Source organism: Pinus tabuliformis, chromosome 2_2, assembly GCF_031772625.1.
Source record: "Pinus tabuliformis cultivar Carrire ecotype Pingquan chromosome 2_2, CPIR1, whole genome shotgun sequence".
Lineage (NCBI taxonomy): Eukaryota > Viridiplantae > Streptophyta > Pinopsida > Pinales > Pinaceae > Pinus > Pinus tabuliformis.
Window position 1 is genome coordinate 444,419,371 of NC_142300.1, and position 16,490 is coordinate 444,435,860.

The 16,490-nt window shown below is 40.6% G+C and overlaps 1 protein-coding gene across 1 annotated transcript; it reads right to left on the reverse strand.

Moving 5' to 3' along the window:
- Positions 1 to 4,163: 4,163 nt before the first annotated feature.
- On the reverse strand, positions 4,164 to 6,764 carry LOC149193176 (uncharacterized). Its single transcript, XM_089407234.1, has 2 exons — positions 5,969 to 6,764; positions 4,164 to 5,305 (listed from the first exon to the last, which is right to left on the reverse strand). Exons 1-2 carry the CDS (start codon positions 6,762 to 6,764, stop codon positions 4,164 to 4,166), a joined length of 1,938 nt encoding a protein of 645 aa, XP_089263360.1.
- Between the last annotated feature and the right edge of the window lie 9,726 nt (positions 6,765 to 16,490).

Below are 16,490 nucleotides of genomic sequence, written 5' to 3' on the forward strand. Positions count from 1 at the left end.
AAGGAAGACCAATGTCAAAAATTGCAGCATGAAGTGACATCATTAAGAAAAGAAGTCAACGAAAGAAGCACAACCATCAAGAAACTCAAAGATAGATCCAGCTACTATGAAAATCTTGAAGCTACAATCCTCTCACTAAAAGGAGATCTTGAAGAATCAAAGAAGCAGAATGAAGATCTACATCAAGCAATTGAAAAAAAAGACAACGAAGTCATCAACTTAAAATCTCAGCTGGAATGTGCCTTCCGAGTTCGTCAAATGCAGCAGGATCTGAATGAAGAACAAGAAAAGGAGATTCTCAAACTAAGGCATCAGTTGGAAGAAGTAAGGAAAGCTAAAGAAGATTTGAAAAAGCAATCTCTTGAAAAGGAAGAACAGCTTCAGGTTGAGGTAAATATCTTGAAAGGTAAATTAGAAGAAAAGGATAAGCTCCTACGATTTCAAGATAGTTCTAAAGTCTTGGATAATATTCTTAGTAATCAAAGGTCTCCTGCTATAAAGACTGGTCTTGGTTTCCATGAAGACTGGTCTTGGTAAGATGTTATGCATGTAACAAGCTTGGACATATAGCTAAGGAATGCAGGAACAAAGTGTGGGCACCATATCAAAAGGAGAAAATGTCATCATCACGCTTGAAGATATGGAGGAAAAAGGAAGTACAGTCAGAAAAAGGCAGCACAGCACAACGTACAGACATACCGGAATCAGAGGGAGCTGAAAGTACAAAACTTCAGTGTCCTGAATCTCATATGCAAACTCCATAAAGGGAAGTCGCGTATATACGCGAGTTGGATACTGCACAATCACGTATATGATTGTTTGAAGAAAGGCAGTAGGGAAAGTGAAGTTGGAAGTGAATCTATGAAGTATGATCTCTCGAGCACAAGATCAGATCTGGGAATCTGACTGTCAGTGGCACAGAGGAGGACTGTTAATTGGGTTCTAATCAGAGGTACGCAGACCATTCACTGTGAAAGTGTAGGCGTACGCAGCAGCGCGGAAGTTCTGGTGCGGAGGAACGCAGGTGATACACAGAGAATGTGCGAGGGTATGCAGCGAAGCAAAAGTGCCAGTGTGGATGTACGCGACGTATTAGAGGTTCAGGTGCGGAAGCACAGTGAAAGTACGCGGCGCTACAGAAGCCGTAGGTGCGTAGATACGCGGCGCGATTGATGGCACAGGTGCGTGGGTACGCGCTGTAGTAGAAGGCTCTTTGCGGGGATACACAGAGGCGCGGAAGATGACGTGCGGAGCCACGCAGGCCATAAAATGCGAAACTGGGGATCTGTCTTAAGGCATTTATTGGCTGACTTTTCTTACTGATAAGATCTGACAGATGGCACAAGTTTAGGGGGAGCATATGCTCTTAATGCATTGTTGGCATTATGGTCCTTGGTGACGATGCTTATGATTCATCTTGCTATGGTTATGAGTTGTTCACATGGTTCTTGGATCAGATTTGTGGTTGATTCTCTAATGGTGCTTGCATGGAGTCTTTATTGTTCTTGGCACATATATGGATGAGGATTGTTGACTGGATTCATGGTTGACTATTCAAAGTTGCATTAATGCAGATATTCCAAATTGATGATACTTGGTTCATAATGGCTATGAATGAGTTGATGCAGACATACCTTGATGATTCATGCACTAATGCAAGTTGCTGATCTAGTTGCTGTTGACAGATACTATGGAGCAGATCATACAGTGTTGTTGCTGATGTTTATCTTAGGTGATTGGTCTCTGTTATAAATGTCATATCACGACTCATGATGTAATAGTATGTCTCTATCTATTGTAGTCATCTCTTCAGGTCATGTAACGACCTATGTTAGTTTCCCCACTATGCCTGGGATGAAGATGTAATGTATTTAGTTCCTGATGTATCCCCACTTGGTTGGGTGATGGATGTATGTTTTGAGTCTTTTGGTGATAGGAAGGTCATTTATGATATATAGAGTCATGTTCTTCTTGTAGAACATCTTTTTGCAGACCTTGCTTACAGTCAGGGGGAGCTTGAGCATGAACAACACTATATAGCAGAGCAGATATTTCAGCTTGTTCTCAGAAAGAGCATTATCAGATTGGTGCACCATGGCATATACAAAGGGGGAGCTCATTCAGAGACTTCAGCAGATCTGGTTTATAGTCAAGGGGAGCATGTTCTTAGGGGAGCAAAACCCTTTGCCCTTGATGTCAAAGGGGGAGAGTGATTTGGTGTTGTTGCCATCAAGTCCAAAGGGGGAGATTGTTGGCATTATGATGCATGTGTTGTACTTGATGGCAACCCTCTCATAGAAGATCATCTCACTTGTATGCATTCAGATGAATCCACAAAAGAGATATCAGATATGACAGAATACATGGATGTAGGACAGTTCAAAGGGATCAGATGACAATTCACAAGTAAGCTTTGCCATCAAGTCCAGAGGGGGAGATTGTTGGCATTATGGCTAAAGTGTTGTCCTTGATGGCAACTCATACAGGTGATGGATCACTGTACAACAGGTCAGTAGCAGAGATTGATGATTAGCCCACAAATAATGAAGAAAAAAAGAGGTACGCAGGTACACCGTACAAAAGTTGCGGACCCGCAGGCATGTCATAGATAAAGTGCGTACATACCTACAGGTACACCATGTAAAAGGTGCGGAACCCAGTTCACTCACTTCAAGGCAGAGAAGCGTGCTCACGTGGGGTTTCTTATGTTTGGCCCGTGGTATTTAGCCCGCCGTTCTTGATTCTATGGTTTTGGCCCGTGGTATAGGATCTAATTTAGCCCCGGTTTGGATCCCTTGTATTGGTTATCTATGGTATTGATCCATAATTTTAGGAAGAGCCTGCCTATATAAAGCAAAGGAGATCATTTGGCTATACACTTGTGAAAGAAGAAGATCTTAAGAGAAGCTAGATCTGAAATTCTAGTGATGGGTTTGTGAGAGATAGCTGAATCTAAATCAAGGAGAAACATGAGGGTTACAAGTCAGATCTACTAATGGGTTGAGATCCCTTCCGCACATGATCAGATCTGTAGATCTGATAGTCTGGGTTATCCTTGAAGTCTGAAAATTGTCTATACCCGCAGGACCGCAAGTGCAGTGAAAGAAAAGTGCGGAGATACGCAGGCGCAGAAGCGTTGCAGGTGCGCAGATACGCAGGCGCAGAAGCGCTGCAGGTGCGCAGATACGCAGGCCCAGAAGCGCTGCAGATGCGGAGGTACGCAGGAAGTCCGTGAGGCACAGTGCGTGGGTGCGCAGGAAAGCAGTTGGAAATAGTGCGGATGTACGCAGGTGTTCTATGGGTGAAGCTGCGGACTTTTCATGAAATCTATTTAGCTGCCCCTGTTTATTATTGTTGTGTTCTGGGTTTTGAAGTGATGTCTGGTATTATGTTCTGATAACAGCAGTGATTGATTGAATGATTATGATTAGCTTCAGTATTGATAGATGAATGGATCAGGTTCATAATGACTTATCTTTATATGATATGGTGGACTAGATCTGGTTGATAACTTTCATTGTATATGTATTGATCTGGTGATTGGGTGATTCAGAAGGTTGTTTGATTATGAGCTTCAATGTTGTTGTTGGGTCCAGTATGAAAATTGGATGAAATGTGGCCTTTCAGATTATGTGTTGTGCTTCAGTGTATCTAGTCTGAAAATTGATGAAACATGGTACCTGAAGGAGAGAAGATTGTAGGTCAGCACCTACATACTAGTATCTAAGCTAGTACAAAAGCTAAAGGAAATCTTTGGAGCATTGTAGCAGGTAGCATCCTGCGTACTAGTAAATGGATCGGCTAGTACAAGAGCAAAGGGGGTTGTAGCTCCCGTACTGGTATAAGACTGCACCAGTACAAAATATTGTAAAAGGATTTTCTTATTAAGAAGAAGATTGAGATGACTTGCAGCAAGTGGTTTTCTCCCGCATTGGGTTTCCACCTTATATCATGGTGTTCATGTGTGTGCCTTATGTGTGATGATCTATTCTATGTTACTGCATTTGTTAACTGATAATATGGTTGATAATGTTCTAATGCACTCATTGAAGATCAATTAACTTAATCATAAGAAGTTGTGGAAGTAGAATATATGAATCAGAGTTTGGAAATGAAAAAGTTTTATTAACTTGATAATACTGATTCACCCCCCCCTCTTAGTATTATTTCCAACACCTGGGGAAAAGCTCGGCCACTCTCATGATCTCTAGCAAATTGGCTTCCCTCGGGGCCGTGTATATGTTCCTGAAGTGTGAGGAGGCGAGGGAGGCAAGTTCTATGGAGGTGTGGACTTGTTGACCCAAGTCATTTTGCAGCTCCCAGATAGTGTTGATCGATTTTCGACCATTTGCAAACTGGTGGAAAAACTTTGTATTTTCATCCCCTTCCTTGAGCCAGATCGCTCTGCTTCTTAATCTCCAGCTTGCCTCTCGGTCTCTGAGAACATGAGATCTCTGATTGATAAGGGCTTCATACTTGGCTTTCTGATCCGGGGAGATGTAGGTTCCCTCCGACTGAGATTCAAGGTCTGCAATTGCTTGCTCTGCTTGGGTGATAATTAGGTCATCCTGTTCCCTTTTCTTGTGAGCCCATTCTCTGGATATCACCTTGATTTCAGAGAGGTTTCTTACAAAGCATATAGTTGGATCTTCCTCCTCAGGGATCGGATGTGATTTCCAAAAGTCGGATATTAGAATGATATAGGAGGGGTCCCGGAGCCAAGTGGAATTGAACTTGAAAGGGGCCTTGTGCTTCTGTTGCATTTCTCCTACCTCGAGAAAAATAGGTCTGTGGTCCGATATCCCACCACTGCCAACCCATTGCCTGGATCTGGGGTGATTGTTGTGGAAGGCCTCCTTGATAATAAAGCGATCCAGTCTCCTAGCTAAGCTTTGGTCACCAGATCGATTGTTCCTCCAGGTGTGCTGAATCTTAGCCGAGGGGATATCGATCCAGAGATGATCCTCAAGCAGCTGCTCGAAGAAGTCTGAAAGTGGGTCAATCTGCGCCATATGTCCCCAGGATTCTGAGAAGCCCATAGAGAAATTCAAGTCTCCTCCTAGAATTACATTCCCGGCTAGGAGGATAGGGGAGCTGAGAAACTTTCGCCACAAGAGTTCCCTGTTGTGACAGGGTCCATAGACATTTATGATTCTTAGATCCTCCTCCAGGTCCTTTGAGTATATATCCGCCCCCAAGAAACCCCCTCCGCCCCATATGTTCTTCAGATTAATGGTACAGTTCTTGAAGCCAATTGCAATGCCCCCAGAGCGTCCCGAGACATCAATGGCGTGGAAGGACCATCCTGGCATCCAAGAGCAGAGGATGGAGATGGCCGAGTCTGCTTTGCATAGATTTCTTGTAAAAAGATAATGTCGACCGAATCAGAAAATAAGAGTCGCTTCAGGGCCAGTTTTTTCTCGGGGCTGGCCAGCCCTCTGCAGTTGAAGGACAAAATCTTCATGGAGGGGGATGGGGGAGGGTGTCCTTTGCTCTAAGTACCCTTTCAATGGTGTGCTGTTTGCCATGGATGACATCGTCCCCAGCTTGTTCTATAGCCTTGTGGATGGAGGAAGGTCTGCCTCTACCCTGCTTGGGCGAGAGGATGAGAGGGCCCGCAGTCAGCCCAATGGCGTCCAGCTCTTTCTGCTTGGCAGTCGAGCGAGTGGAGTACCTCGGTGTGGAGTTTACCGAGGGGGAGGACGATTGAAGAGAGCGGGGGGGGGGGGGGGATAGAAGGGAGGGAGCAAGAGGCAGAAAAAGCCGATGGCTGTGGGAGGGGGCATGTCATATAATTTGAACGTGTAGGGGGAAGAGGCGGGCGGGAGACCTTAACCAGGTCGAGGGCCGACGGGGATGAAGGGGGGGGAATCAGGATCGGGGGGGCGGGGGGGGGGGGAAAGGGAGGAGAGTGATAAACACGAAGAAGAAAGATGCGAAGCAGAGTCAGAAGGAGGAAAAGATGTACCCGATGAAAAGACGACTCCTTTTGCAGCCCTTGAGCGCGTCAAAGGAGGAGATGGAGGCCTGATAGGGATCTTTCCCTGCTTCTTTTGCAGAGGTGCGAGCGACGCTTCCACCGTGTCTGAGGTTTTGATTTGTTCTGCCCTTGGAGCCGCCACAGCCGAAGGAGTTGGAAGACCTTCTGTTGTGGGTTGGTCCTGCATCATGGAATCCTGCTGGGTTTTTTTGAGAAGGGGGCAATCTTTGTAGAGGTGATCCACTTGATGGCATCTTCTGCATCGGTAAGGGATTCCTTCGTAGTCTAGCTTCTTCTTCCTCGAGAAATATTTCCACTGTATAGTGATGTGTTCCTGCAAACCTCCTCTGGTATCTAGATGAACTAGAACCCTAGCGTATGCCATCATCCCCGTCGAGAGATAAGATTTGTCAGATTCCATGAAGGTGCCCAGAGAGTTCCCTATTCTCCTGAAGATGTCCTCAGACCAATACTGTAAAGGCAGGCCCGGGAGTCTGACCCAGACTGGCCCGACCCCAATCTGTTCAGTCTCCGGGTCGAAAAGGGGCGTCCATCTTTTGAGGAGTACCGGAGCTTTTTCAAAGTGCCAGAAAGATGACAATACCCAACTCGTGTGGTCTTCCCTTGCGAACCTCAACGTGAACCAGCCTCGCACGAATGTCTGGACAGAGGGGATTTCCGCCAGATATTGGCCCCAGATCTCCGTGGCCCAGGTCTTCAGTTTCTCCGCTGAGTAGTGCCTGCCCCGGATGCGACCTACAAGTACTCTGTCTGTTAAATCCATAGCGTCTCCCCACTGGATGTCTTCTTCAAGCCTCAGAATGATGTCCTCAGATCTGGATTTAAAGCATCGTTGTTTCTTTGACGGACGGGAGGACATGCGGCTAGGGTTTGCAGGTGCCCTAGATCCCGTCGGTGTAGTGATCGGGGGGGGAGAGGGGTCGAAAGGGGGGGGGATGGCCTCTGGGAGAGGGGGGATAGCGTTGTAGCTTCCAGAGGAGGCAGGGGGAGCTGGGGGGGAGAGGAGCAGCGGGAAGGGGAACTTCCGGGGGTTCTTCAGATTGATGTGGGAGGGGGAATGTGAGGGACCGACATCAATAGGAGAGGATTGGAAGCATTCTGCTAGAAAGCCAAGGGAGGCCGGGGAGGGAGCAGATAAAGGAGCCCAGGAGGAGGGATCGCCAGGCAGCAGAGAGGTGGGAAGAGCCGGATCAGTCGACTGTGTAAGGTCCTCAAAACTGGCGGAAAAACTTTCACTGTACAGACCTCCAGAAGTCGAGAACGTGGATCGCCAGATGGAGCCTTCTGCCAGCGGGGAGTCCGAGTAGTCCACCTCGTCAAGATCCATGTTGCCAGCTACTTGAAACTTCCTCGAACCCAGGTAACCGCCAAGGACCGGCGCCGACAGCAAGGAAAACTGTTAGGGTTGATCAAAAGCTAGAGATGTGGAGCAACAGTAGCCCGTCCGTGTTTTGCAGGCTGGGGGATAGCGACGGAAAGCAGCCATTAACAGTCTAGCGCAGCTGCAGAACCCTAGCAACGATCGGCAGAGGGTGAAACCTTGAACGGGGTGAAAAAGGAAGGGTAAAAAAGAACCTGAGGAAGAATGGGGGGATAAACAAAACCAAACGAAGAAAAAAGAAAACCCAGGCTCGAGGTCCGAGGAGGGAAAATGAGGTCGGGGATGGCTACAGGACCGAAACCGGCCTGCAACCCCATTCATGCAAAACCTCGTTCAGGCCATGTCACAGAGACATGATCGTACCTGCTTCGTTCTCGGAGCCACCTAGTATCTCAATCATGAAAATTCTGAACTATCATCTTCATATTTTAGAAATGTTGTAATCTTAGAACTCCAGTTTATTATTTACTATTTTATTTATTTATTATTAGTATATTTATTATTAAGGGACATTACATGGATATATGGTTGAAGATATTTGCAATATCCAAAAAGATAAAGATGTACACATTTTCAGGAGTTTTTGATATCTTCATTACAAAGTTCTCAAATCAATGACAATAGTTATTAGAAAATATCTCATTTTTAATTAGATTTGTTAAATTCTTATTTGAATTGCTAGAAAAAATATAAAACATAAAATTAGAAATGTCTAGTTGAATATATAACATTGCATTTTTTCCATTATTATTATTGCTTTATAAAAAATAAAAATGCATTCCTCATATTCTATAACATGCCATATTTCCCCAACAATCTTAACTTATGTACTTCATTTTATCAACTATTCTTACCATCCACTAACATACTTAACCAACCGTGACAAAAAACCATGCTTGACACTACTTGAAATATTACAAAAACTTTCAAATATTAAGACATGTCCCCTTAGATATAGACATTGCTATACTAAAACAGATAGAAAAGAAATTTCAAAATGTAGCCATCGTCTCCACACTTTTTTCCAAAGCTCATGTGTCTCTCTTTTGTTGAATTCCACTACATGAGCTTCACAAGAAGGAAATTCGATACCTTGCTTGAAACAACTGTTTATCCATTGATTCAACTCTTGATAGACGCGACCTATGGAGAAAGACATAAACAATAAGACTCTCCTTTAGATAGTGTGACTGATCTTTTAACTACAAGTTACGAATCTATTACTTACATAACATCCAATTAGCCACCGGCAAGGAATCCCCAAAGATCTGTATTATTCTCAACCTAGAAGCAAAGGATATTTTTAATAGAATCATCATTTCCATTAACCTCATTAGATTATTTGATCCCTAACCACAATTTTCTCTTAGGGTGAAATAATTTGTCTATGAAAAAAATAAAACCACCCCTGATCGATAGAGTTATAGTCCTTGGCATGTTATTGATCTATTTTCCTATAAAGGACAAGACTCAACCTCCTAAGGACTTGTCTAAGTTCCCTTTACATTTTTATAGAGGTGGTACTCTTTCTTAATCACTTAAATCTCCTAAATAAAACTCAAAGCCAAAAAATTAAACATTCAACATATTCACATGTTAGTGGATAAATAAATAAAGAACAGAAAAATAGTGGAAATAGATATTAATTCACTAATGATTCATTCCATGCTACATATCCATTCACATATCATGAGAAGAAACATTTAAAACAAATTCATAGATAGAAAATAAAGAAATGGTCTAGATTTTTAGAGAACTCTAAAATGATTTCATTCAATCAACATCATAAAAAGTAGAACTATAATGGCCATTTTAATTACCCCTATATTTTGTATGCATAGCTATGTGCTGCTAATGTAAGAGCCATCACTGGATGAAGCAACTGAATTATAAAATCAATAATTAAATGTAACCTTAAATGACTAAAAAGGAGCGGATGACATGGATCCATAAGTTCTAAGGGAAGATGGAGCTTGCTTATTTTATAAGCCATGAAAGTTCCTTAGAGGTTATGATGATAGTTGGTTCTGAGCCAATTAGGCTACCATCACTTGAAAAGAGTTATGAGAATAGATAAGTGTGGTGAGGGGGCAAGATGACACCCACCTCTCCTTGAACATCAAGGAACAACTTGGCAAATGATGAATCTTTAGGAAATAATGAAATGTTAAGGTGTGTGTGGCATAGACAATGGAAGGGAGAACAATGTTAGTAGCTAATAAGAAGTAGAGAGAGAGAGAGAGAGAGAGAGAGAGAGAGAGAGAGAGAGAGAGAGAGAGCGAGCACCTTTCTAAAAAATGAGGGGATGCAGAGGAAAACATATTACAAAAAACAAAGAAGTGTGTGAGAATTTGTTGGGGAATCAAATTCTCCTTCTTTTTGGTTGGTTATTGTTCTAAGAATTATCTAAGACTAGTGCAAATAGCATGAAGCTATGGACCATGATAGAAGGTAGCCAAGGAAATCATGGAGCTAATTGTAAATCCCTATATTTATGAACCTTCGGTGTTAATCCCTATGTTTTTTGTTTAAGGCCATTAGACTATGTGTCTACGCATGTGAGGTTAGTGGGAGGCTTAATGTATGATTGAATCATTATGATGCTTGTTCTATAGTTGATATAACACTTGGAAAAGGAACTCTTAGTCACCGTGGTCATTTCTAGAGAGACATTAACCACCTAGATAGTGAGCTGCATACCCTGTGGTGATTTCTATGAAAACAAAATGATAAACCACCTAGATAGTGGATTCAATCTCCTAGATTGAGTAATATCCCATTTGAACCTTGGGCGAATCCTTGTGATTGGACTCAAGAGAGTAAGTGACTCACTGTGGTGGTTGCTATCAGAGGATAGTTGATAAAACACCTAGATAGAGAAATTCATCTCTAAGTGCCTAATTAAACCATTGGTGTGAAGTCCCCTGAGTAAGCATTCCCTTAGAATATGGATCCAACTTAGGGGTGGTCAGCTACAAGAAAGATTATAGTGTAGCTAGTTTATGGTTGGGTGTAGAGTTAAAGTCCCTCCTTCAGTTGCCAACCAATTATAATATATTTAGATAAGTATAAAGTTACACATTTTTGGATCATAGGCTATGATAATCGTTTCTACTTATTTTTGATGATATGATCTTGTATAACCATGTGTGAATTCTTGAGGATTTCTATTACACTAACTGTTAGCTATCTTGTATGTTATGGTCTCAATAATTGATAGCACCGTGGAGCTACTACCATATTCATGATTTAGAGGCTACTTATATGCTTTGAGTTGAGTGTTGAATGTTGTTGTAAGTTGTGCATTTTTGCAGGTTTTCCTTGTTTTTTTTGTTTGGATTATAACTCCATTTATTTACTAAAAAACTCACAATGTTAAGAAATGAATTATAAACTTCTTAGTAGTGGGTTGTAGACCCATGGGGGCTTCACTCAATGAATCTCTGACATATCACGTGTGTTCATGGCATATTAAACAATACCATTAATTTGACTATATATTGCAAAATACCTCTAAAAATCACATTATTTAACCCCCTACCTATATGAACCCAATACACATTCCCAACTTAAAAACCCCCCACTTTCACTAGATATTGTAGGTATCCATTTTTTCGTTAACATTTTTTATACCCCTTTATACGTTTTCATTAACTTTGAGCTCAATTTTTTATACCTTCCAATATAAAAACCCTTTACCCCCTATATATCCCCCAATATATTATGTTATTTTTTCCTTAATATATGTCGACCAATATGAACCCACGTGGTATGATATTTCTCCCCTAGTGAAGCCCCCATGAGAAGACCTGTGTGAATTGGTTATATGCTTGGTTTATCTATTGGAGGTCAATGTTCAACCTCATACTGGACTTTTCAAGAACTTTGGCTTCTAGATATTACCCCTTGGCTTAGAAACTTTTCCCTTTTTCCTTGGGTCCTAGTGCATCAAAATATTTCGAGAGTCTAGAAGTCTGAGGCTGGTAGGGGGTGATTACTTGGAAATGGCTTGGATCTCTTTGCAACTATATTTTCCCATTAATTGTGCAAGTGATCTAGAAATCTAAAAGTCTGGGGGATCTAGCAAGGATCAGAAACTTGCATAGGCCAAATTTTCCCTCAACCAGATTTCATGATGTATCCGAGGTTCAAGACAATTATGATTTACAAAGGTTTTCTATATTTTAAGAGCGTAGATGTCTATCAACCCATATATTCCTCTTTTTGTTTATCATCTTGGGTGATAATGCTTAAATTATTTATGAAGGTTGATCACATTATCATGTTATATTAGTTGAATTCAATATTCAGAGGTGAAAAAGGGCTTATACATTGGTATAGGCCCATATTTGATTAAGGAAAAATACACTTGTAATGCTCCGTCCCACCCCTTTGGATTTCCCAGGATGATGCGAGGTGTTACTTTTAACTAACTTGAGCTCCATGGTATCATTATGAATATGGGGCTAAAAAATTTATTCTTCTTGAAAGTGTGTGGAACTCACGTTGGATAATACCATTGCATCCACCTCGTCATGATATTTCTTGAAATATAAATTTCACCTCAATCTCACTCATGGATTGAAAGTTATTCCCATTTGAAGTTTGGGCCATTAACCATTACCACATGAGACAAGAGTTCCATATGGTAGCTTGAGTGCTTACGTGGCTCTACCACATCACTCTTGGTCTAGCATGGAACCCATTATGGCAACACACCATAGCACACCACATCACTACTCCAAAACTCTAAGAGTGTTCTACTCCAAAACATTTGTGTCACACTCACAACAAACTTATTCATCCCCATCTAGCACTCCCATAAGTCCATGCCCATATCTGAGTTATACCACACACAAACTTAGCACTAGAAAAAGGCACTAACAAGAATCTTCTTATCTCTGAACGTTAATTTTATTATTGTGCTTTGTTTCTCGGGAAGATATGGAATGACCTGTGGAACCACCTGGAATCCAAGTCATCTAGCTCCACATAGTTTGTCAATTACATGACCTATTGATGTCATATTGATGTTAGAGTGATGTCACCCTGCCATGTGGAATCCTCCTTCAGTGCTACACATCACATAATATCCTGCCACTTAGTCATCCAAAGGGTTATTTATACCTACCTTGTGTCATGACATTGATGGGCCACATTAGAGTCCCTACCACACCACAAATCAATGTCCTCTATATTCTCATGTGGTGTCCCACGTTTCCTTGTGCAACCTATGTGACATCGGTCCCCTCATCCTAAGCCTAGGGATCCCATAGGGCTGCACCCATTCATGCGATTCAACAAGTCCACATGATAATGATTTTTTTGGTCTAAATGTGGTTTTCCTGTCATGCAACATTCTATGCTTCCATTCCCTTGGAAATACATTTCTCTGTCTCTTGGTACAAACATATTGTAATTTCCAAGTGTCATGATTCCTTGTCCCGCAAAGACATACCTCCATCTCCTGGAACACATATATGTTCATCTTCAAATTCCATAGTTTCTTGTCCCATGAAGCCATATCTTTGTCCCTGGGATATACATTTCTCCACCCTTCATAATTTTTGACTCTATCAAAATTTTATCAGGGCTTATTCGACCTGAATACAAGCTTGTTTCTCTGTGACAACTAGGCTTATAAGTGTTGACTCTCAAAACCACACTCTCTTAAGTGTTTTATACTTAGCCAAATTTCATGTGTGTAGAAGGAAGGTTACACCATTTTCTCTACACATGTTCCCACCTCCAGACCTAATTCCTCCCACACATCTCTCCCCGAACAAAACTTCCCCCACACACGTGCTTCTCTGCGTAACTACTTTCCCCACACTTGTACTTTTCTCGTATGCTTTGTCACTCAATGTTATTAACTGCTTGTACATCCCCTGTCGTAATCAACAATTTCATAGCATAGTATTTATTTCACTTCATAAATATCCTTGTCACTTATGATATCAATATCAAAGGTATTAAAGGTGGATCAAGCTCTGAATTAAATGGACGATATGGTTCTATAATTTTGATATTTATCTTTACCATCTTCCATAAATGATAGCTTCAAGCTATTAAGTTTCTATTTAATTAGCTTGTCCTTCCGAACATAGTTCACACGTGAGGGAGTAATAAGGAGAATATATAGGAAAACGACGAATTTATAGCTAAGTGGCATAGAGAACATAGGTGATTAACCACATTTTTCTAAGTACAAATGCAAGATGGCTGGCATAGGAAGGAAAGAAGTCATTTGAAGTGATACGTTTAACTCACTTTGTTGTCAAGACAATAAATTTCACTACTCGAGTCCATACTTGTGGTATTTGAAATTTCTATTCAAGTAGAAGAACAACAAAAAAATTTGGGAGGGTGGATTAGCAAACACTACATGTGTTCTAGGGGTATATGACTTCAAGGAACTTTTTTATCACTGTGCAAATAATTTTGATCCAAATATGAGAACAACCATGCTAGGAGTGAAGAAGAACCCAATTCCCCTCACTCCCAAAGAATTCAAAAGGAAATTTAATCTACCAAAGTCGACTAAGTTGTCAATGTTATCATAAACTAACAAATTATTGGACTCACAAGCAGGCGGGATGAACATCATTCAAGAATTCATTTCGCTAACTTCTCAGGTTCCTTTTGATATTTCTTTGTTCACAAAACCTTTAGAGACTTTTCTTTCCTTTTCACCCAAGTCACGGGGCAAGAAACTACAACAAATGTTCCCAAGTCCATACTTTATGTTCTTCACTACTCTTACAAAAGATATCTCTATTTGATTGGGTTGGCCCCATTTCTAATGAGTTAGATTTCTAGTTAATTAAGTTTTTGAAGACCCACATATTTTTTATGATGTTCTCCTACTTGATAACAACTCTTTTTTCCAACCATGTTTTTCACATTCTACCAAATAAGGGTAACTTCAACCTTGATGAGGAACCAACTCAATTTTGGTATCTGAAACTATGAAATCATAAAGGTCCTTTCCATTTTTGTCAAGTCCAAAATTTGTTTCTGAAAGAAGTTACATCATGACCATATGAGAACCCACCATAATATCTGGACAATCCCAAGATTCCCTATGGAGTAAAGGAATCCATGAGGAAAGGGAGAATAATTCCATGATTCAAATATTTCAATTCCAAGATAAGCCACTATTTCTACCCAAATTTATTGTAGATACGTATTTTGTTGCTGAAGTTTGTAAACAATACCACCCATGTTAATTTTATTTATAAAAATAGAAGAAAGATAAATTCATTTCCTTTCCATTTACTATTGGATAACTAACCACCAAAACTAACCCTTAACATATTGTGGGCCTTCACCCATACAAGCTCTAAGAGCTCAACTAAATAACAAAAAAAAAAACAACTCAAATGCATGCCTAAGGAGTGAGTTCTCATCTCCTATAATAGTGACTTATAATATTCTATACCATGGGTCTTTTTATTGTATTATTAAAGTGACTTATAATATTCAAACTTTTGTTTAGTCACTTTTTAATTAATTAATTCTCTCATAGGTCATAATTATTTTTAATTTGTCACCCAGACTAATGAGATACTCTCCTTTCCTAATGTCCAAAAGAAGTGACTCCTTTTTTAATTTAAAATTGCTTGTCCTCAATCAATTCATACACCTATACTAGGGCCCAAAAAAAGTCTAAAGAATCCTTGTTATACTGAGATGGAATCTAGAATCTGTATGCCATGACCAATTCTGGGATCCCACTTTCAAATAAGGAATCTAACATCCCTAATGTCCGAACACTCCAATTGTGTTGTACCCATAGCTAGAATTAATCTCCCATAAGTTTCCCATTTGATAGGGTACCCACTAATATTCTCCCTCGAGTCTAACTATTGGGGTTCTTTGTCATAGAAGATGTCAACTGCCACCATAACATCTATGGATTCCATGAATTCCCAGAGAGTGCCTCTCCCAATAGTCATCAACAATACTTGAAATAAACCACCATGTTGACACTGCGTTACTCTGATTATAACTAAGATACCACTATTCCATATAATTATAACTTCTGAGTTTGCATCTCGGTATACTTGCCATCTTGCTCAAACAACCTGCAAGATTGGATTCCTTCTTCTTTGTACCATCCATCCATCACCTTCTCCTTATGTGGGTTGAGCAATAATGTGCAAGGTTATTAATTACTCACATTTCTACTCCCCTGCAATTATGAATTCCATGTGCTACAAGCCTTGCTTATGTATCTTGGAAGAAATTTTTAGTGCGCCTCACCTCCTACTCTTGTTAAGAGCAACTTATGAGCATGTTTTTGTTGTTTCCCTCTCATGTGTTTTAGTTGCTCCTCAATATTAAAAATATTAATAGTTTACCTTGCACTCTTGATCCTCCATTTTTCAAGCTCACTATCCTTCTTTAATGTTGTGCCCTTTAGCCTCTTTGGTTTTTCCTTTATTTCTAAGAGTCCTCCTGCAAGCCCCTGCAAATCCGCAACTTCTCGCTCTGGAAGTAGATGATAATCCTTCCACTATTAAATCCCTCAGGCGAGCAAGAAACTAGATCTAATACCGCTATATTAATCCTTTTAATTATTTTTAAAAATTTGTGATAAATCTTCTCTTCAGAATTCTTTAGAAAATTTACATAGGTAATTTTGCCAAGAATTTAAATAACGCCACGGAACTTTGCAAAAACGAATTGTGGAATTCAACCCTAATAATTTCAAAATTTTACTGCCCTTCTTCTCTGTTAAATTGACCCCAATTAAATAAGGGAATCCGTCCCACGATGATCTCTCCATCTTTAGCTAAACAGGCCATGAATTTAGCCTTTTTTACCTAGGAAATAAAATGCAAGAACATATAGGGTTTTAACAATTTGGGTGATTTCAATCTAAGAGAAACCCTCAATTTTGGTCCTCACGAGATGAAAAATTAGACCCTAATAATTTCACAATTTATTGCCTTTCTTCTCTGCTAAATCAGACCTTATCAAATCAACAAATTCATCCCACAATGATATTTTTGTCTCGAGTAAAATGGCCCACCAATTTGGCCTTTGCTACTCAAGAAAGAAAATGTAGGAACAACACATATGGCTTCAACAATTTGGGTGATT